We start from the raw sequence: 21212 nt of genomic DNA, 5'->3' as shown, positions 1-21212 counted from the left end.
TAACGCACTGTGTCATTTTAATGCCACGGCCAAAAGAGCATCATCTAAATGTGCTTTTTTAAAATGCACATTTATTTACATGAATTTTAATATGGAGTTGTTAAAGAAGAGCTCACTGAGACAATATAAAAATCAATAACCAAACCTTTATATTAGTGTACATGAACGTGACCATTTCATAAACTGCCATGAGACCGGGCTGATTTACCACTCGTGTTAGCCACCGTGGTCTTTGTCTTCCACAAATGTGGGAGTTTCAGGACAGGTATGATTTTTTTTCTTCTGTAGTTTGTTTTCTTTGATCAGCTAATTGTGTACAGTCAGTAGCTTCACAGTGGGGTGCTTTCCATTATTAACGCTGACGGCCATTCTGACCTCCTGCAGCTCCCTTCAGCTAATCTTTCAGGAACCAAGGTACAGACTTTTAAGGCCACTGACTCCAGTTCTGTGTAAAGCATCTCTCCTAAATATAAAAGAGTAAACAAACACCACTCAAAGCCTTCTTTTAAGGTGGAAGTGAAGATAAATTATACAATTTGGGATTTTGGTGAGAAAAAGAACACAGCAGTGATATGGAAATGCTGCAAATTAAAAGGTTTACAACATCTTTTTATTCTGCAGTTATTTTTTAAATATGTCTGCTCTGAAGCAGCATTAACTTGTGTGTTTATGTTTCTAAATGAAGGTCAAGTTTTTACTTTCAGTTCTCAGTTTTTTCTCTTCATATCTCAAAATATCTTGTTTGGCAGCTTGTTTTTTTAAAGCCTTTTGTAACTTATTTTTTTATATACAATAACAATTTAGGCTGCACAATCACAAATGAGCACAAAGACAAAGTGCTTTAAAAAACAAAAAACATGAACACAGTTTAGTTGAAAACACACCTTTTCCTTCTTGGACTCAGACTAGAGAGGTGTGAAAACAAAAGAAAAGACAAATAAGACAAATGTTAATGAAATACAAAGAAACTGAACTGTCGTGTGCTTCTTGTTATGGCTCACCTTCTCTTTGCCCAGCTTTAGAACAAAAAGCAATAAAAATATATTTAAAATTAAAACAACAGAAAACAAAAAAGGCCGGGGGAGACAAAAAGTGAATGGTGCACAAGGACGTACTTGTATGTATACATACGTGGATCATATGTATACCCGCTCAGACATAAACATTAACTCTTACACACAGGAATGGTAAACTAACTGGAAGGCTTATGGTTCAGTCACACAAGAGTAAAAACAGGATGGCAACCCCCTTATAGAAAAACTAGGGAAACAAATCAGTGACTAAAAACATCTGATTTATAAACACAGACAGACTGACAGCACATTGCAACCAGTCTGTCTGCACTGATGAGCACAAACTGTCTGTTTCAGACCAGATCCCCATCGTTACAGCAACAATTTCTGAGGTAATAAGAGTTTATAACACGAGCTGTAATCATTTTGGTTGTCCAGCAGTTTCCCGAGTGTGACTGCAGCATTAGTTAACCATGTGTAATGATTTGAGTCAGTGATGTCTGTCAGCAGGAGAGGAGAGGTCAGTTATGGAAACACTGGACATGGAGCCAAACCTTCTCCTGCTCCTCCTCACTGTCATCATAGGCTGAGGACTCATCCTACAGGAGCACAGAGGGTAAACAGCTGCTTTAAAGACACCACAGCCACAAACTAAAACGTCTACTTCCAGTACAAAGTTGCTCTCTATCCACAAAACTATTGAAGCGCCAGCTCGGGGAAAATGACAATTAATGGTATATCATTGCTGAACAAATGTTTTTTACATTTCAGTGTGCTGTCGCCTTGTTTTGAAAAGGGAAGGCACGCCGTGTTGCCCCATGAGAGCTCTGCATTTTCATTTTTAGTACTGGTTTAAAATATCTCAAGTTTTCACTTCCCACTCCAGATTTTCAATCTTGTCGGCTTTAATAGCAGGAGTCGTGTAGCACCCCGCACTTTTCCCACAGCATCTTTTTAGTGCTGCTCGATGGAAAAAAATAGACATCTGGTGGAAAGAGGCACTTAATGCATTGCCACCAAGAGACTAATGCAGAGAAACAGGCACAGATGTGAGGGAGCATCTATGGTGTGTTTGACACACATCTGTTAATGACTTAATTCTGTGCCAATCTAACACCCAGTTTCACTTGTGATTTTGCTGGAATAAATATTTGATTGTTTTTGCACAAAATCTGTATCGAAACTGCTGCAGGCAATATCTTAAAGAACATCAGTGCAAAACACTAAAGGCAGCAAGACTGTTTTAGGAGACAAACTAAGATCCAACTGATTTTCCTGAATTAGAATCAAGAGTTGGATACAGACACTGGCAGACGTCTGGGTGGAAAGCTAAAGTTAAAGGATGGGAAACTGGATTATTCTTCCTGGGCTGATGTTGGTGAATTTTCTTGCGTAGGGCTTTAAGCTCTGAAACACTTTCCCCTGACTCTCATTTGGAGTTTAGTTGTCCACCTTTTAACATAAAACTATCAAAACGTTACACTTGGCCATGATTAGAGCTCCTTCAGTGTCACTTCTATGAAATGCTTTCAGTTCTCCTAAGTTTGAATCACTTCCCGGAAGTCCTGTTCTGACCACCTGCAAGTGCGTCTGTGATTTCACATGTATTTCAAATAAAATGAACCCAGAATTTGTGTTGTGAGAAGTCAGTCGGGTCTCCAGCTACAACTCAGAGACCAAAATGAAGTTTTCAGTATAAGAGCCTGAAGGCTTTGCAGCAGGTGAAGCGTGTGACCAGAAATATGACTTCCACGGGGCTGTGCACCATGTTGTTTGTCACACGGGGTCAAACTGTCTACTATAACCTCCTGAGGTATCCGAGTTAGAACAGTCAGTGTAAATACACCTGTACTATGCAAACGTGTGACCACTCACAGCAAACTGAAAAGGTTGGTCGACTTCTCTCACTACCTGCCATACTAGTCAGATCTTGTTCCCTACATGTTCTTTCTCTTCCCCAAAAAAAAATCATAATGAAGAGTCTTTGCTTTGGTGTCGGAGACTCACCACACAGGAAACTCAGGGGCACAATGAAAAAAACAAACCTAGCAGGAGCAGCAGACGAGGAAATTTGCAGGGAATCGTAGCCAAATGATACTTGATTTGAACAGGTGGAACTTTTTGATTGTAACTTCTAATCAAACTAAAAAGTGATGAGTGAAGGAGTTTATAAAACACAAAGGCCTGATTTCCAACATAAACACACGGTCATTATGCACAAACTGACCTTTTTCTCCTTCTCTCGGTTGTCAGCCTAAGAGTGAGCAGGAGGAGTCAGGAGAGGATAAATAGGAAAGGAAAAGGAAGGTTTTATCATTATAACGAGTATGAGCTATCAGAAAAATGTTCCTTTTTCATAAGGAAGGAAATCCTTTAATAAAAATTTAAGGTTGGGTGATCCAAGAATCAAAAAGTCATAAAACTAATATAAACATCATTGGATTTGAGCTGTTTTTACATCCTCGACCTAAATCTTAGTATAATGATGCAGCATGCTGCCCTGCAGACACACTGCCGGCTGACTGAGGTTGGGACACTGAAGATATCAGCCGAGACAGACTTTATCCAGCCTTCCCTCACCTCTGACACGCTACCCTGTGCCACAAAGAAAACAGCTCCCTCAGACATGGACACATACACAAAACACACACTGAGCTGACTATCAAAGTCATTTCAGCAAACCATTTAGTGGCGGCTAAATACAACATGTTTATACTCCATCAAATTCAATTATCTGGCAGCCCACTGTCTGGTCTATTATGTACTCACTGGAGGGGAGAGGAAGGAGTCTGCGTTAGGACACGGCTGTAAATGTGTAAAGAGCTTTGCCAGCATGTGGTATCAAAGGCTTTAATGAATATTTTGGCATCACGTCTGCGGAGGGATTTATCACAAGTATTTAGGAAGAAGCACAATTTTCTGACAGATTAAAAACTACAGAAGACTGTATATAAAAGATGGAGCTGCCAGAATCATGTTTTCAGGAATTTGGTTGTTTTTTAAAAAATATTTTATTTTGTAGTCAGAGTGATAAACTAGGAGTGGATCTGAGATCCTGAGGACACTGAATCTCATGCGAGCCCTAAAACCAGCTGGCTATACTGCCTGCACTCACTGGTTGCATTTTTAGGTACACCTGTTAAGACAAGCCTCGGATCGGCCAATCACATGGCAGTAACTCAGTGCAATTAGGGATGTGGGCGTGGTCAAGACAACCTGCTGAAGCTCAAACTGAGCATCAAAGTCTGAAAGAAAGCTGACTGTGGCATGGTTGTTGACAGCACACAGGCCTTGTTGAGGTCAGAGGAGAAAAGCCAGACTGGTTTGAGCAGACTGAAATTGAACACTAGCTCAAACAGCCACTCATTACAACCAAGGTATACAGAAGAGCATAGGGGCACATGTTGAACCAGCAGCAGCAGACCACACTGTCCACTCCTGTCAGCTAAGAACAGGAAAGTGATGCTACAGGACACACGGACTCCTCAACAGTGGTCAACAGAAGAATAGTGTTGGTTGGTCTGATGTGTCTCATTTGGATGGTTGCTATATTTGGATGGTGAGCTCATAATTTGGGCGTTCATGTCCACCGTGGTGGCTTCCAGCAGGGAAACATACCACATCACAAAGCTCAAATCATCTCAAACCGGTTACTTGAACGTGAAATTAGTTCTCTGTGAATGGCCTTCCACAGTCACCAGATCTCAGTGCACCTTTGGGCTGTGGTGGAATCGGAGACCAAATTATGGATCATTAAGGACAAAAATCTGAGTAATGCTTTCAACCCCTTGTTGAATCTGGATAACACTGAAGCAGGTCTGAAGGCCAAACAGGGTCCAACCCAGTACTAGCAAAGTGTACCTAATGAAATGGGCGTGAGTGTATTTGACTGTATAAATGGTAATATAGGAAATACTGACAGAGACTAAAATCATCAAGGCTTTACTGGGGTCAGAGATCAAGTGCATTGTATCGAGATGAGTCGCCCCCTGCTGGTCAATATACAGAGCGGCAGTTTTAGGAATTTAAAGGCTTTTCAGATGACAACTCCATCCGTCTTTTATATACAGTCTGTGCGTTCGCACCTTTCAAATATTACACCCGAGCTTGTTCTGAAACTGTGTTTTTGTCTCCCGTCACATTGATTCTGCATGACATCAAACTAACGACTGCAGTTTCAGCGATTGAGTCTACTTCGTCAGAACTGAATGTGATGATTCTGTTAACAGCAGTCAAATCTCCCATTTTTATCTCACACAGATTTCTACTTTAATATCATCGCAGCTCTGAGGAAGAGTGTGATATTCTCCTCCTTACCTCAGATCCCTCAGAGTCTGAGCAGCCAGACTAACGGTGCCATCGACAAATTAAAATAGAAACAGAAACATAAGAAAACGAGGTCAAATGAGACAAATAAGAGAAACAAAAGGACATTTGAGGAAGCTATATGAAATATTGGCTGTGACCTAGAATCCTTATCTCACCTTGGTCTCCTCTGACTGTTAGCAAAAAGGATCAAACCCACACAAATGCGGTCATTTAAAAACACAAGTAACATTTTATAATATTAAAAACAGACTAAAGTAGATTTCAGGAGTGTTTTTTATCTGCTGTTGTGGCCTACCCACCATGTCATCGCCGCCTTCGTTGTCAGAGACAGCCTGGTCCAAATATCATAAGGAAATAAAAAGAAAGTGCATAAAATATATGAAAGAAGAAAACGACAAACCCACAAAGGAACGATCTCACCAGGAAATAATCCTCCGCTATGGTTTAGTAAGGACATGGATAATGAACTATAACTGTCAGTTTGGGATTTTTGCTTGTCTATAGGTCATCCGGCTAAACGTTTCCCATTTAATTTATCGTTTTATTTAATATGTAAGTGTATTTAAAGTGTTTGTTTATTATGTATATTATTTGTTCATATAAAAGCCTGACTAGAGCCATCAACTGTTAAAAATGAGCAACAGCTGTAAACTCCATTGATTTAAACTGTGTTGTTCCCATCGAAAAACCTTCACAACCTGAAAATAAAAATAAACTGGGCTTTTTTCGAATCATCTTAAATTAAAAAATAAAAATAATTATATTTTAAATATTTGGACTTTCACAGAAAAAAGCAACGACACACTGACGACGGCAGTCGGACACAACAGGGGAACAGAAACGAATCAAACCAGTCAAAAAGAAGTCGACCCACCTCCTCCTCATCACACTCATCGGGTTCCTCCTCATTCTCAAGCTTTCGAGAGAAAAAACACCACGAAGAGAACGTTTTGTTTTTTTAAAAACACACATCTACATCATTTATATCAGCTGGAGTTTATTTTGAGGAGTGAAAACTGGGAGTCAAGGAAGAAGGAGAGGAAGCTCTAGCTCTTGTTTATGAGTAAATTGGGATCAATCTAAAAACAGACACACGCACTGCAAGGTGGAAAAAGGTTTGATGACAGGAAAGAGGTGTGGAGTGGGTTTTACTGTACTCAACAGATCGTTTTGGGTGGAGGTGGAGCCACAGGGAAGCAAAGCAAAAACAAAAACCCACTGAGACATACCATCTCCTCCTCAGCTGTTAACTGCAGGAAAAAAGACACACACTTAACTCTCGCTTTCTTAAATCTGTGATTATATACATGCAGGCTCACACTTGCTGCAGCTTTTGCACCTTTGTATTTTTTACACCTTGAAACTACAATCACAGGCTCAGCAGAAGGAAAGATTCCTGCATCCACAGAAGGTTCGGCTCTGCTGCTTCTCCTCGTGGTGACTGATGAACCCAAATACATACCAAATGGGTTCATTATAGAAATCAGGTCACACCTGGAGGACGGGGAGGTGACCCAAATAGGTCCAGCAGTGGACTTCAACACACCAACAGACAAAATGGATTTCTTTGTGGCTCGTAGAGCTTTCAGTGCATCAGTGATAGATTTTTAAACCTTCGTCCTATGTGCTTTTTGAGCCGCACTGCAGAGTATGACTGGAACTGGAATGCTGACAACATTCGACTGCAGTGTGCACCTAATTTAAGTTTGTAAAGTGAAGGTTCCCCTTTGTCTGTTCGGTCAACCTACGTTTGTAACACACTCTGTTCTGCACAGGTGTTGTAGCTCAGGAGATAGAGCAGGTCATCTACTAATTGGAACAATGGTGATCCCTGGCCGCTCCACTCTGCATGCCAAATATCCTCGGGCGAGATACTAACCCAAAGCTGCTCTGTGATGCATCCATCAGGGTGCGAATGTTAGAGAGAAAACACTTAAGCATAGAAAAAAGTGTTTGTTTGAATGAGGCATGTTGTATAAAGCGCTTTGAGTGCTCAGCAAGAGCAGAAAAGCGCTATAGAAGAACCAAATCCATTTACCATTTTTCTCATTCACACTTCTGAACAGAAAAAAGTGTTTTTTCTGGCATTTTTCAGTCATGTACTTCATGGAAAAGTCTTTAAATCAGCATTTTGACCTTTTAAGTGACTGAAATCAGTGTCTGCCTGGCAGATGGTTTACAAACTTTAGGGTTTGGTGTGTGTGTGTGTGTGTGTGCATACACCTGTTAATGCTCACCTGTTTTGCTCCCATGGACTCAAACATCTTCTCCAAAAGGACTCTCATCTGCTGGATGTTGTTCATCAGCACGCACGGCTGGAGGAAGATAAATCAGGGAGGCAGCGTTTGTAAGCAGACCAAACATAAATGATGAATTTTAAAAAAGAGGAAAAGTCAAGAATATAAAATGAAAGTAGATTAGCAAGATAAAAGGGCGATGACAGGAAGATTAAAGACTGAAGTTAGATGAGTAAGTAGCAACCACTGAAATATTAATCCACTCCAAAGAGAGTTTACTAGCTTTCAAAGTGTCTCCCTCCAAATCAGAGATGAGCCCTGAGGGAGGTGTTGTGGTAGCAGAGTGGTGACGCAGCAGTACTCACTATCTTCTCCTTCTCACAGTAGGAGGGAAAGCTCTTGGCCAGCAGAGCAGAGTACTGCAGGAGCACTTTGGTGATCGTCTGTGGAAACAAGATAACACTCACATAAGACATGCTTTCCCTGGGATCCTCTGGAGTGAAGAGTGACGCTGAACACTGATGTTTAGCCTTTTAGTCTGGCGAGCTGAGAGCACTGCTGTTTGAACTCAGGTAGCATCAGACACTCGCACTGTGCTAACTGAAAATGTCAGTCTGTCTGCCTTAAAGAGCTGCGTGTAGTTTCAGGACAACACGAGCTAATCTAATGTTAAAGACAATAAAGAAGATGCCTCATCGTGTTTGACTCATTTACCTTTGATGACACTTAACTGTTGTCACACCGGATATGTGTAAGTCATGGAAATCTGAGCTAATGCAGAAGCTTCCAGTGAGAAGCCAAATGTCATATTTTGCGTGATTAGCCGTTAAACAGTCTTCACGGCGCCCGCTTCATAATAACACTACATCTGTGTGATGTCTTTCATGAGCCCACCTGAGAATAGCTGCCACCAGTAGGCTCTGCCCAAGCACTGGAAAGTCACTCACACTGCACTGTGATATTTTGCATGCCAATATTGTATTGATACAGGAACACCAAATATTAATATCTTATTATATAATTTGCAAATATAAATGAAACAATGTGTCAGAGTTCATGTGACATTGTGTGATGCACACAGTGCCGTCAGCTGTTGGAAGATCTTGCAGAAAATCGCTGCTCATTAATCAGAGACGTAAAGAAGCACTCTTCCTCTGTTTAAGCACTTTTAAAATGTGTGCAGTTGTCAATCACTGGCCTCACTGCATGTTTGTTGTTTTGTTATCGCATCCTTTATATGAGAAAACACATAATTATCAAAGGAAAGACATGAGATTTGCATGAGCTTTATACTCTTCAGCACACAGCTGGACTCTGTAATGTGCTCGATGAAGACGCCCTGCATGAATAAAAGCTGAAAAAATATTTCTAGAAGAAGTGAAGAAAACATTTATAATGTCCAGCCAGCAAACTGGTTGCTTTTTGATGGGAAACAAAGAATGACATGTTTGCTTGCAATAAAAACTCAACAGGGCACTTTTAAATAAATCACAGAGTTAATTTGTCATCATCACAGTGGTAAGTTGTGCCTCACAGCACCGTGGGCTCACTGTGAGAGATTTCCCTACTTTCTGCTGACTCAGCAAGATTACAAACTATAGCATTAAATATGCAGCTTGATAGCTGCCTGCACTGCTTAGTGCGGCTTTATATCACTCAAGTTCTGCAGCCGTCTCTCTTTCCTCACACTTTTAAAAACAAACTCTAATTATTGTTTCTTGCATAGGAAAGCAGAACGATGTGAAACTGGAGGGTGACGAAGAAATAAAGGCAGACGTAGACGGAAAAGTAGGAACACAAAAGACAAGAGTCCCAGGATTGATGGGATGGGTAGAGATGAAAAGACTCAGGAGGAGATTAACATGAGCGGAACGGCACAAAATGAAAAGCGAGTCAAGGGTCGGGGACAGAGAGATGGACAGCTCAGAGTGATGGCTTACATTAGCCTTTCTTTATTTAATGAGTCCCGCATCGATCGAGCCATAACACCAGACGCGCGCACACACAGTTTCTCTGCAGAGGTTTGTTAGATTGAACGGCTCTGCTTAAAAGGACCTGCCTTAAATTACATTTCAAGAAAAAACATAACCCTACACTTTATGCCCTGTTTGTACGTTTTACAGAGAAATACCTGAAACTCGTTAGTGAGTTAGAAATGATTCAAGAGACTGAACAAAGAAGATCAAGTAAAGACCTCAGTAGGAGTCATGGTCTAAAGCTGCACCGAGCAGGAACTTTCAGGTAAAGAATCTCACCTCTGCACCACTGATGGATACAGTCATGAAAAACTCCAAACAAACAACTGCATACCAGAGTCACATGCTAGTAAAGAAATAGACATGAAATTCTTTAAGAGCAAGAAAATTCTGATCTCAAAGCCTTCTGCATACAATTTTCCTCCTCATGTCTACATTTATACAACCTCTTGCCTTTGTATGATGTATCGGGGACAGCTGGAGCTAAAGCAGCTAATATTTCTGTCTTGAAATCACTCAGAAACAATTCAGTTTTACTAGATTATAAAAGGAGGAAACAGTCTTCTAAAAAGGCTGATGCTTTTGAATAGAGTCAGATGATCTTCTCGATTAACTGATCAATCCACGCGACCCACTATCCCACTTTAACTTGTCCAAATATCCAAAACAGAAAATGTGTGTGTTATGAGCAGTGAGGTGCAGGGAAATTCAAATACTTGAAAGGATATAGCAAATATGAAGCTTTTTCACACTGCATCTCTGAGCATGAGAGAACAGTCGCTGTTGAACCTGTGAGCTTCCTAAGTCTGTGCTATATCAGATTACACTAAAGTGCAAATAGTGCAGCAAATATTCTGGTTTCACTCTGAGCTAGTGGTCATCATCTCTACGTATTTCCCCAAGTGCAAGCGTGCCTGAAGTGAACCGACTCTGCTGCTGCAATACTCCAGAAATGTACAGAAACCTATTAGAAGGGCTTCCCCTTTGAGAAATTACTGAGGAAAATTATAGAAAAAACACTTTTAGCTCATTATCTGGATTTAATTAAACAGAAATATTCTGTTAATTTAGAGTAAATTACGTTTACTCTTGTTTAAACTTCATTTCTGTCAGTAGTTTATTATCCAGTTATGACAGGCCATGCTCGATGTTTTATAAACTGACAAAAATTCAGTTTTACTGCTTTTCTTCTTTTGCAGTTTTCACATTTTCAAACTGGGCCTCATTAGAACCATCGGGGGGATGATTCTGGCCTCACTGGCTGCATGCGTGATACGCCTGCACTAGAGGTAAGAGCCAGTGAGTATTTTTGTAAAGCGCTCTCTTAAAGAGTAACCTGACCTATCAACAGTAGTTCTGTTGTTTTGGATGTTTTAATATGCTCCTAATGTGAGACATGGCCTCTGCATATGTTCGCGTTTAGCCAGCAGAAAACAGAGAAATGAATAAAAAACTAAGATGCTGTCAGATCTGAGATGTTTTTCAGTGTTGCAGAGACCGAAGTTACAAAATGGGCTCTAAACAAAGGCACGGGGCTCACCTTGGCAAAGCGTCTGTTATAATGTGCCACCACCGTGGGGTCAGGACAGTCCAGTTTCTTGATAATCTCAAAGCTCTGATTGAGCTGAGTGAAGATGTCCACCACCGAGCTGGAGAACAGAGCATGCTCAGATGTCTGTTGAAACTGCAGACAGAGGAACAACAGGACATTTTTTTACTTTGACATAAATAAAAAAAACCAAACAGTCTCCCTACGCTGTGTTCCTCCTTGCTGACTCGTACGTCCTCCCCTTCTCTCATTTAATGTACCGTATTCTTCAAATACTAATATTAAACCTACATCCCTTTTCGATGTATTGCTCTTTTGCATCTTATATACTCCACAAAAGGTTCAGCTCCAACATCACATCCACCTGCAACTATGTAACCTCTATGCTCCATTTTTACCACTTTCTTAATGATTTTTATGAGTCAAGATAAAATGAGAAAAACGTATCTAAACGTTTAATCTTTGCTAAAGTTGTCCTCTTTTGATGTTTGAAAATGCACATGCAGACCAAGCCGTGTGAGCATGACTGAAAATAACCACCTGCTCAGGCCACAAAAAGGGCCAAACCTCCTTTAGGACACACAATAGCTGTCTTAGTACAATAAACCAACAAATAGGATGGCAGAGTGCAGCTTGGGGACCAACAGGAGGCAGACAAACACTTGTTCATCATTCTTCTAATCTACGAAAAGTTGTCCAAAAGCAGAAGGAACCAAAGGGAGAATTTGAACAAAAGGTCACGAGTCTGAAGCGGTCTTTTATTCTGTCATTACTGCAGAAAGCTTTCCTTTTTACTGCATCGTTTTTCTACTGCGGTTGCACTCTGGTGCCATGACAACAACATGATCAACAACTCTTCCTCTGTGCTCTCAGCTGCTGGGCGCATCAAGCACAATCAGGTTGTATCTGTTATGTGATATTAGATGTGCTTGTGCTGTTTTGTAGGTTTATTTTAACAACAGCCTGACAATATATATTTTAAATCACAGGCACAACCTGCAACAGAAATGCTCACATTTTAGCAGCTTTCATGCGATCTTTTATCAGGATGTCTGAAACTTCTGGAGTCATTTATATTTGTGCTTTTTTATTTTTAGGATGTGCGTCACCTTCCACTTTGCATCTCACATCCCCTCCTCTGCCCCATGTAAGCACTGTGACCTCAGCAGTGTCCAAATGGCAAGAAAACATAAATTTATCACATTTAGGCAAACCTTGTAAAGTAATATCGCTCATAATGGACGAGATCACAAACATAACGTTTCATTTTCACGAGCGAGAAGCCAGCAAATCGTTCCCGTTTCCCATGATTCAATTCTGATTCAATTTACAGGAAATACAGAAACGTTCACTGAAACTTTATAGAGTGAAATTATACATTTTCTTCAAAGAGGACAGTTTTTGATGCTCGGATAACGACGTTGTTGAAACTGACAAGAAAAACAAGGAATGCATAACTAAAAATCTCTCTTTTTTATTACACGCAGAGACGTACGCATACCTTTATTTAGAAAGCGTAGCCATGACGTTCATAATGTCCGCACATCATCAGTTCACATGGCTTCACTAGCAATAACATCTCCTCCCACCAGCTCCCCACAAACAAACAGGAGTGCCAAATGTGTTTATCGAGAAGCACACCTGAATAAAGGCTGGAACCCACGTGTACGCTGTGCCAGTGCTCAGCCCAGATACTCGAACGTGCCCGAAGCCTCAGCGCTTTGACTTTCAGCTAAGGACAGTGTGGGAGATCTCTAAGGGACCGGGGGCTGACAGTGAGGCTTGACACAACGAAACCGTGTAAGGCTAAAAGCTCTGACGTAAGCCTTTGTTCAAAAACAGCAGCAACAAAAATAATACGGTTGGTTTTGCAGCCCAGACTGATAAAAGTAGAGCACACACACATCGGATTTTTGACCATGAGCATCACGACAATGACGTGGAAAAAAAGCAAGATCAGGATCAGAGCTGCAAGATGACGTTTTTGTCTCGCTTTTTATGCATCCACAGATTATTAAACAGTTTGTGTTTTTAAAAAAAATATTCATCCACTTAACAAAAAGTCAAAAATGATGCTGGTAAAACACTGGTTTATGTTTACATAATCAATGGGCTTTTTAGCCAGATCAGCCCATCACAGCCAGCCTGCTGATACTCCACCACCCCCACCCCGAAGATTTCTTCAAACATGACATGAAATGAGCTCTTCTGGATTAAAATCCTGTGTTTGACCGAGCACTACCTCCTCTTCCCTGCGTACGTCTTCATTCAGACTCTAACAGAGAGCTCTGACGATAAACTTGTTGCTGATTCAAAGGAGTCTGTGACACTTTTGTTTTGCTCACGATGACGTGACAACTTTCAGCAAACAGAATAATTTCTCCCGAGTCTCTGACTCACCCCTTCTCTCTTGTCTCTCTCCAGCGCTCCATGCATAAACTCCATGGATACCTCCTCGTTCTCAGCGAGCCAGGCAAGGACAAACTGGAGAAACCATCTGAAGGAATAATAGGAAACAGACAAAGCTAAACAAAGTTTAATCTTCTCTTTGACAGCCTGAAAAACTGGAACGTTTGCAGATTGAAAACGTTTTCAAAGCTCATCTGTCCAAAATTCATTTCATTGCAGTTCTAATTTACCTGATTTGTTTGGCGTTTTATATTTTACATCCACATGTTAGAGTTTGTAGAACAGAAATATTTAAGTGTAAAAACATCTTGTGCCTTTGTATTAAAAGGTCATTTCTCCGTGAACCTATTGAATTTTGGTTATCTAAACTGTGAAACAGAGCATTGGGAAAAAAATGTGCTCGCTGATAACTCTTCTGGCTAATGTTATTATACCTCCATATTTCTAGTGTCAAAACCCAGAGAGAAATGCTTCGAGTGTGTTTGGTATGCAACATCACACCAAATCTAATTGGAAAGTCAGAAAAATCAATCAACAAGAGCTCTCCTTTGTCTGAAGGAGAAATAATGAGAGAGAAAACACGGTCTCACGCAGGGTATTCTGGCACAGCGTCGTTGAAGGCAGGCAGCTCCTTAACGTACTCGTTGTACAGCCACTTGACCTTAAAGTGCAGGTTCATGTAGTCAGCAGTCTTACAGAGCTTATGCTTCTCATGTTCTGCAAAAAACAACAGCCACAACAGCCAAAGTAAAGACAGGTTTAAAATCTATGAGGATTTTGATACACATCTACTGCGGGTGGGTTGCCTGTTATCGGACCCGGAGTTAGCAACATCCCCCAAAAACCCGAAGAGGAGAGTCCTGGCCCCTAGCCCTGCCAGTGTAGCAGAAATGATGAGGATGATGATGCAGCAGCAGCCGTTCTTCTCTGCGTGAGTAGCTTAATGTTGTTCGTGTGTAATTTACGTTGAGTAGGCTAACCACGTTATTACATTAATGCATGTAAGGTGAACTAGCAAACATCATCATAGCTACATGCGGCTGTCTTCTTGTTTGATGGCAGATACTCCCTTCACCCTGGCCAAAAAGGCTAAAATGACCAAAGAAAAAGTGGAAACAGTCTAAACATGAGAGGTTTATGGACAAAGTTTGTGTTTTTTCCATTGTTTAAGCACTGCTTCCAGCCAAGAGTGATACCATATATGCCCCATAGCTGCAGAAAAGGCTAACATTGTTATCTTTTTACAAAAAACAGCTGAACATGAGAGGTTTTTGGACCAAGTTTGTGTTCTCCATTCTTTAAGCACCGGTTCGAGCACGTTTAAGCACCGGCACCGTTTCAAAAGTACCGGTTTGGCACCGGTATTGGATAAAACCTAAACGATACCTATCCCTAGTCCTCACACTGATTACGTTACAGATCATTTGATAACATGTTGAACATTAATAATTATACCAGTATTATAAACTGTTATAAGCTGTTTTTGAGGTAACCGGGTTGAACGTGGAGATGCCTGCTTTTTTCATATCAACACTTTTTACCATTAAACAAAACTCCAATACTCAGACTGCTACACATGTGTAATACGTCCACTAGGCTAATAGTTTGGTTTTCACGATTGCAAGTTGATGCAGTCGTTTTTCTCCGTTATTGTCTCACTCCTAAAAAAAATGGATAAATTATACAGAGAAACAACATCTGCATCATTTATGAAGAAGGATGTACACACATGGATCGAATAAAGGGAGAATGTTTGTTCTAATTTAATTAAGTAAAAGATAAATGCAGTTAAATAAGTTTTACTGGTGCAAAAAAAAAAACCCTTAGGAAACTATTGAAGACAAAAGAAATGCGTACATGCACACTCATCACACACACATCACACACACACTCTTACCAGCGTAGAAGTCAACTTTGCGGATACGAAATGTAGCGGGAGCTGAGATGGCAACAGAAATATGACAAAAGCAATAAGAATAGAAACTGAAAGAGAAGCAAGTTTGTGGCAGCAATAACTGAGATGAGAACGGCTTCAGAAAAACATGTTAGAAGAAAAATACTGGAGGAGCTGGAAAGTACACTACGCACAAAACAGAAGGCTGGAAAACCAGCCACCAGCCAAATTTGCTACTAAAGTCTACTTTTTCGCAAGTTTCTCTTTGTTGCTGTGAAACAACTACAAAACTAAAAACAAATCCTCTAAACTCAACACACAGGGTCACAGCCAAGTTTTAAACACCTGCTCAGGCGATGTGTTTTAGGACACTAGCTTTTACAGTTTCTACAAGTCTGACGTGAGACACAATCAAAAGTCAGAATACTGAGCAGCAAAGCAGATCTCAGCTGACTGTTAGGTAGCGAAGTTAGCTCGTTATGATGACTAACCTATATGCACTTATCTTGAAAGAACCCAACTAGAGTCCACACATTTCTAAAGTGGAGGCTCCTGGGAAAATCACTGATGTTATAAAAATATCAATAATTCAGCTCTAAAAATGTTAAACACTAACACCTGCTTCCTGTATTTTCCCCTTATCAGCAACAGTCTCAGAACTTTGCACACACTTTATTTGATATTACAATGAACATTCTTACTCGCTGATGCTTACTGTCAGTGTGTTTTAGCTCAGTGCTGAGAGGTTTGAACATGTTTTTATAGAAATGGTCTCAGGAGATGTTTAACCGTATTCTGGAATCCCGATTACTGACTTTTCTGACTGTATCTCCATATTTTTATCTCTAATCTCACCATTTTTCCAGTGGTAGTGGTCAATCTTATCCAACACTGAAGGAGATGATGGATTGAAGAAAAGACAGTGTGAATGCAGAAGGGAAGAAGGAGGAGTTGGTTTCTCTGAGATGTCTCTGTCACACACACATATACTGTCCAAGTATGCAAAGATATAGTCTTACCCTCTAGGGCATATTTCATGTCTTGAGCGAAGAGCATCCACATGACCTCTGCGCTGACTTTACCCACATTGAGCTCTTGAGGAAACCTGGAGGAATAAAGAAGTAAGACAGTAAAAATACTCGTTACTCTGCAAGTAATGGGGGTCACTGCAGCCCCTTTCCCTTCCAGTGTAACTGGAATCTGAAGGATTTTTGGAAATGTTAAATGTTACCCTTTAAACTTGTCTTGATCATCTGGTTGGCTGCTGTTACTTTGCTTATGCTTCACTGAGCCCAAACATTATACGATTGGGGGTTTATCCAGGATATCATTTAATATCTCAACTTGAACACAATATCTGTGTTAAGCTCTAATCCAAGCTAACAACTGACCAAAAAATAGTTATTTGAGTTTAGTAGCACCCACAGATTTCAATTTCCAATTTCAATTTTATTTCTATAGCACATTTAAAAGTCACAGGTACAACAAAGTGCTTCACAGACGAGCCATACTTGCAGGTTTACAGCAAAAGAAAACAATCCCACTGTCTAGTTTTTAAAACCTGTTGGTTTTATCATCATCACCATCATTTATGCATATAGCACTTTAAAAACACACCTGGCAGACCAAAGTGCTGAACAATACAAATATAAATATAGGAATAAAATAGCAAAAACCAGACAGAGCAATAAAATTAATAAAAAATGTCAGTTACCCACAGAGTTAAAAGCCAGGGAATAAAAATAGGTTTTTAATCAGGACTTAAAAACTGGCACTGATGTAGCTTGTCTAATATGGAGAGGAAGGTTATTCCAAAGCATCAGAGCTGCAACAGAGAACGCTCGGTCCCCTCTAAGTTTCAGCCGTGACTTAGGGACTGAAAGCAGCAGCTGCTCAGCTGACCGAAGGGAACGAGTGGGGACGTGGGGCTTCAACAAGTCAGACAAATAAACAGGTGCCAGACCATTTAGAGATTTTAAAACCAATAAATGAACTTTAAAACGGATCCTAAATTCAACTGGAAGCCAATGTAGAGGCCAAAATCAGAGTGATGTGCTCGAATTTCCTTCTGCCAGTTAAAAATCGTGCCGCAGCATTTTGCACTAGTTGCAAGTGTGCAAGTGTTTTATGTTGTTAACTTTTAAACCTTATTGATCAAAAGCTCTGGTTCAACCCTGGCCATGTTGTTTTTTTTAAATGTTACTTCCATTGATCTATAGCAAACCAGAAGTAGATTTACTGGGACTTGTCCTGGTTTTGCAATGCCTTGTGGCAGTAAAAATAGCTGAATAAATAAAAATAAAAAGATTGTTTATAACAAAAGAAAAGATTCTATTGCAACGCACAAAGCTTTTGTGTTTTGGAGATTTTTTTTTTATCCAGCACCTCCACAGACCACACAGTTTGCTCAACAATAAAAGTGTTATTTATTTTGTTATTATTATTTTTTATTAAAAAATACCTGCCACCTTTAGTTCCTAGTTGATCTTTTATACTTCTATACTTTTGTAGTAAACAGTCTTGTTTTAGCTGTTTTCACTGCCTTAAGGCAAAACCTACACAGGTTCTTATGTTTTTATCTTGTGTTAAGCACAATGAGCTTACGTATGAATAAAATGTGCTATATGTCTTTAAAAATTCATTACAATAGATATACAAGTTCAAAAATATAATACACTTGATAGTTCTGCTCCATGAAGACAACTTCTGCAACAACACATTTCCCAGAATTAGAATATAGGAGACAAAAGGAAAACACTGACTGGTTAATGATGGGTGTGTACGAGTTCTTATCCTCCTCAATGATGGACACAATGAGTGTGATGAGTTTAGGCCAAAAGTCCAGATTCTGGATGCTTGGGCCCTGCTCTTCCGGTTGACTCTCCTCTTTCTTCTCCTCCTCTTCCTCCTCTTCTTCTTCATCCTCCTCCTCATCATCATCATCATCAGCCTCACCACCCGCTGCTTCCTCCTTCTTCTTCTTCTTTTTCTTGTCTGGCTCGGGCTGCATACGTGAAAAAGAATATGAAATAAAGGAAGAATTGACTTGCCTGACACGTTTCAGTTCTACACGGAAGCAGAAAACAAAACAAGTTCAGAAGTTTTCTTGACAACTGAAATTTCGATGAATAATTTATCATAATATGACACATTTTAAAAAATGTTCTTGCTCCATATTTATGTGATAAGATTTTGTACACTCCATGAAGCTGAAAATGACACCATTAATACATATTTTTAATTTATTCAGGAACTCGAATGGTTTAATGACTTTAGACACACTGATACAAAAATCTTTCTTGGCAAGGTTAAAAATTTCCCTTGTTCTGGAAATATTTCTGTGGCTGCTACAGATAGGGGTTCATTAGAGCATCACTTAAACCAGGCTGCAGTGCAGATTAATGTGATTAATATTGCAATTTGAGGAGCTGATGTAAAAACTGAGAGTTAAATCTGGTGTTTGCTTTATTTAAATATTGTTAAATCAACCACAGAATAGGGAGAAACCACTGTAGTCACATGAAAAGTAACTCATAGATCTTTGTAACACTATACAACACTGGATAGTGATAGAGAGCAAACTACTGCTTTCTATCACTCTAACAGACATATTGTTTAGGGTTTGGCTGTAGCTGATGGGAAATACTGTTGTATTATCACTTCTGTCAGTCAAACATTTGCAAATTTCCCAGAAGATGTATTGATCTGTTGTGGAAGCTTAAAACATGTCGATACTTAGCCACTCACTGCTTGGACGGCGGGTTGAAACTGGCGGTTGAAGAGCTCCAGACAGTTGTTAAAGATATACTCGTAGGTGGAGTTCAGGCAGGCCTTGACGCAATCTCGCACCACGTTGGCTGCACGGGGAGGACTCTGCAGTTCCAAGACCTGCGTGAGGCCGGGCATTGGAGTGGGAAGACAGAACACAGTGGGTGAATATCAGTGTTATCATGTTATTAATCTAGAATATAAATTTGTCTGATAAAAAGCAGGACGCTATAATCTCCAGAGAGGGGACGTGGGGTGGCAGTGCAGTGTTTCCGTATAGTATACATTGTTACTGTATTTTACATTCTTTTCTTTATTTTACCAATGCTTTAAATTTTGTGTTTGCAGCTGCACCGTAGTACCAGCAAGAACTAATATAAGGCCCTTGCTGTTCCTAGCACTAGCCACAGAGAAGTGTAGCAGGAGGGACAGCCTTCCCAACAAGAGAGCGAGGAAGAGACAGAGGAAGGTGTAATTAACATGATAAGAAAATAGATGGAAGGACATAATTGGAAGAGAGAGATTCAAGTAAAATAATTAGCTACTCTGACCATGCGCTACTGCTAACAGCTAAAGTATAGCTTTTAATTGTCGCATGCTGCACTACAGTGCAACTATGATGTCCTAATCCAACAGCAACCCTACCAACCTGATTACAAAGGGAAAAAAAGAATGCATATTTCATATAAAGTGTATCAAAAACATCTATTTATCCATCCATCTACATAAGCTCTATAAACAAGCTAAAATCTATAAAATACATTTAATACTTTGAGTCAATACTTCATCATTAAAGGTAGCTAACCTTCTAATATAACAGCAGTGTTGTATCTGTTTGGTTTTAGTGCTATTAGTGATTATACACTCTGAGCTGATTCTACCTTCATTCTGAAGAAAGTGATGCTGGTGAGAAGATCCACAGTAGATTTGAGGTCACTGAGGCGAGCCTTGCTGCTGGCTGGGAAGTTATTCTGCACATAAACACACACGAACACTTGGTTAATTATGTTTCTTCTAAAATGCATCAGCCTATTTAGGTCAGGCTCTTCTAGGCTCTTATATTCTGTAACTCTTGTTCATAATGGTGATGAAACTGTAACGTTCATCGAATCAAGCACTCAAGTGTATAACAAGCAAAGCGTTTGGCTACAAATGGAAACCAATGCTATATTCACATATTTCTGTAGGTCCAGAATTAACTTAAAATTAAGAAAATGGACAACAGCTGGGTGATTTTTTTATTGTTATTTTTGGCAGGAAATAAGGAAAGTGCCTTACAGCAGAAGGGGGTGAAATATGTAGTAAGTAGTCCGTGTAGTCTAGTTTGACTTCTGCCCTCTATCGTGTGCTATCTTGTGAACGACTGAATTAATACGACCGTATTCTCTGTTTGCAGTTAAGAAACTATTATCAGCAGCTGGAAGCTCTGACTCACTCTGTACATGGAGAGATCGATACGCAGGGAGTTGTGCAGCTGATCCAGGAGCTTCACAAAACGTTCTTTCTGTTGGGAAAAAGAAGGAGAAACTCAGATTCTTGTACTTCTGTCAAACAGTGAGGAAGACAGACATGAATGTCCTCAGTCTGTGTGTCTCTACTGAACATACTGTATACAGAATTTGAAAGCAGAAAAAGAAGAGATGTGGAGATAAAAGAATGATGCGTCTCACAAAAGTGTCAAAAAGGAGATGTGCTTTTTTCTATGCAAAATACAAACTGAGCTGCATGAATATATTTGCAAGTTGGAAAGCGGGTTTGGCACTTTCTGGTACTTTGCACTTTATGACCTCTGCTGAATCCAGGGAAAAACTTGGATACAAAAATAGATTGGCATTTATATTAGGCTTTTTAATAAAAACATTTTACCATTTTTAAAAACCACTTTATTCATTCACATATTCATGGATGATCCATATGTCGCTCCTGTACTGCAGGAGCCAGGGATCATACCACTCACGTTGCTCTACCTAATGAGCCACAGCAACCACAGCAACAACCATTCAGGGACTTTCTCCTCTCTTGTTGAAAATGCTTGAG

The 21212-nt window shown here is 40.0% G+C and overlaps 1 protein-coding gene across 1 annotated transcript in view; it reads right to left on the bottom strand.

Annotated features, from left to right (window-relative positions):
• LOC102299138 overlaps window positions 1-21212 on the bottom strand; it is a 178958-nt gene that overhangs the window by 20153 nt on the left and 137593 nt on the right. The window contains exons 24-33 of the mRNA XM_042220112.1: window positions 20611-20679; window positions 20057-20146; window positions 19167-19295; window positions 18170-18297; window positions 16427-16512; window positions 14104-14230; window positions 13505-13601; window positions 11096-11239; window positions 7945-8022; window positions 7580-7657 (exon numbers count right to left, since the gene is read on the bottom strand). Coding sequence (XP_042076046.1) covers window positions 7580-7657; window positions 7945-8022; window positions 11096-11239; window positions 13505-13601; window positions 14104-14230; window positions 16427-16512; window positions 18170-18297; window positions 19167-19295; window positions 20057-20146; window positions 20611-20679 — 1026 coding nt within the window. The remainder of the gene's footprint in view (window positions 1-7579; window positions 7658-7944; window positions 8023-11095; window positions 11240-13504; window positions 13602-14103; window positions 14231-16426; window positions 16513-18169; window positions 18298-19166; window positions 19296-20056; window positions 20147-20610; window positions 20680-21212) is intronic.

Source organism: Haplochromis burtoni, unplaced genomic scaffold, assembly GCF_018398535.1.
Source record: "Haplochromis burtoni strain Fernald_Lab_line unplaced genomic scaffold, NCSU_Asbu1 Contig_43, whole genome shotgun sequence".
NCBI classification, from domain to species: domain Eukaryota; kingdom Metazoa; phylum Chordata; class Actinopteri; order Cichliformes; family Cichlidae; genus Haplochromis; species Haplochromis burtoni.
The sequence above is the reverse complement of the archived record's forward strand: the minus strand, read 5'-3'. Positions and strand labels throughout refer to the sequence as shown.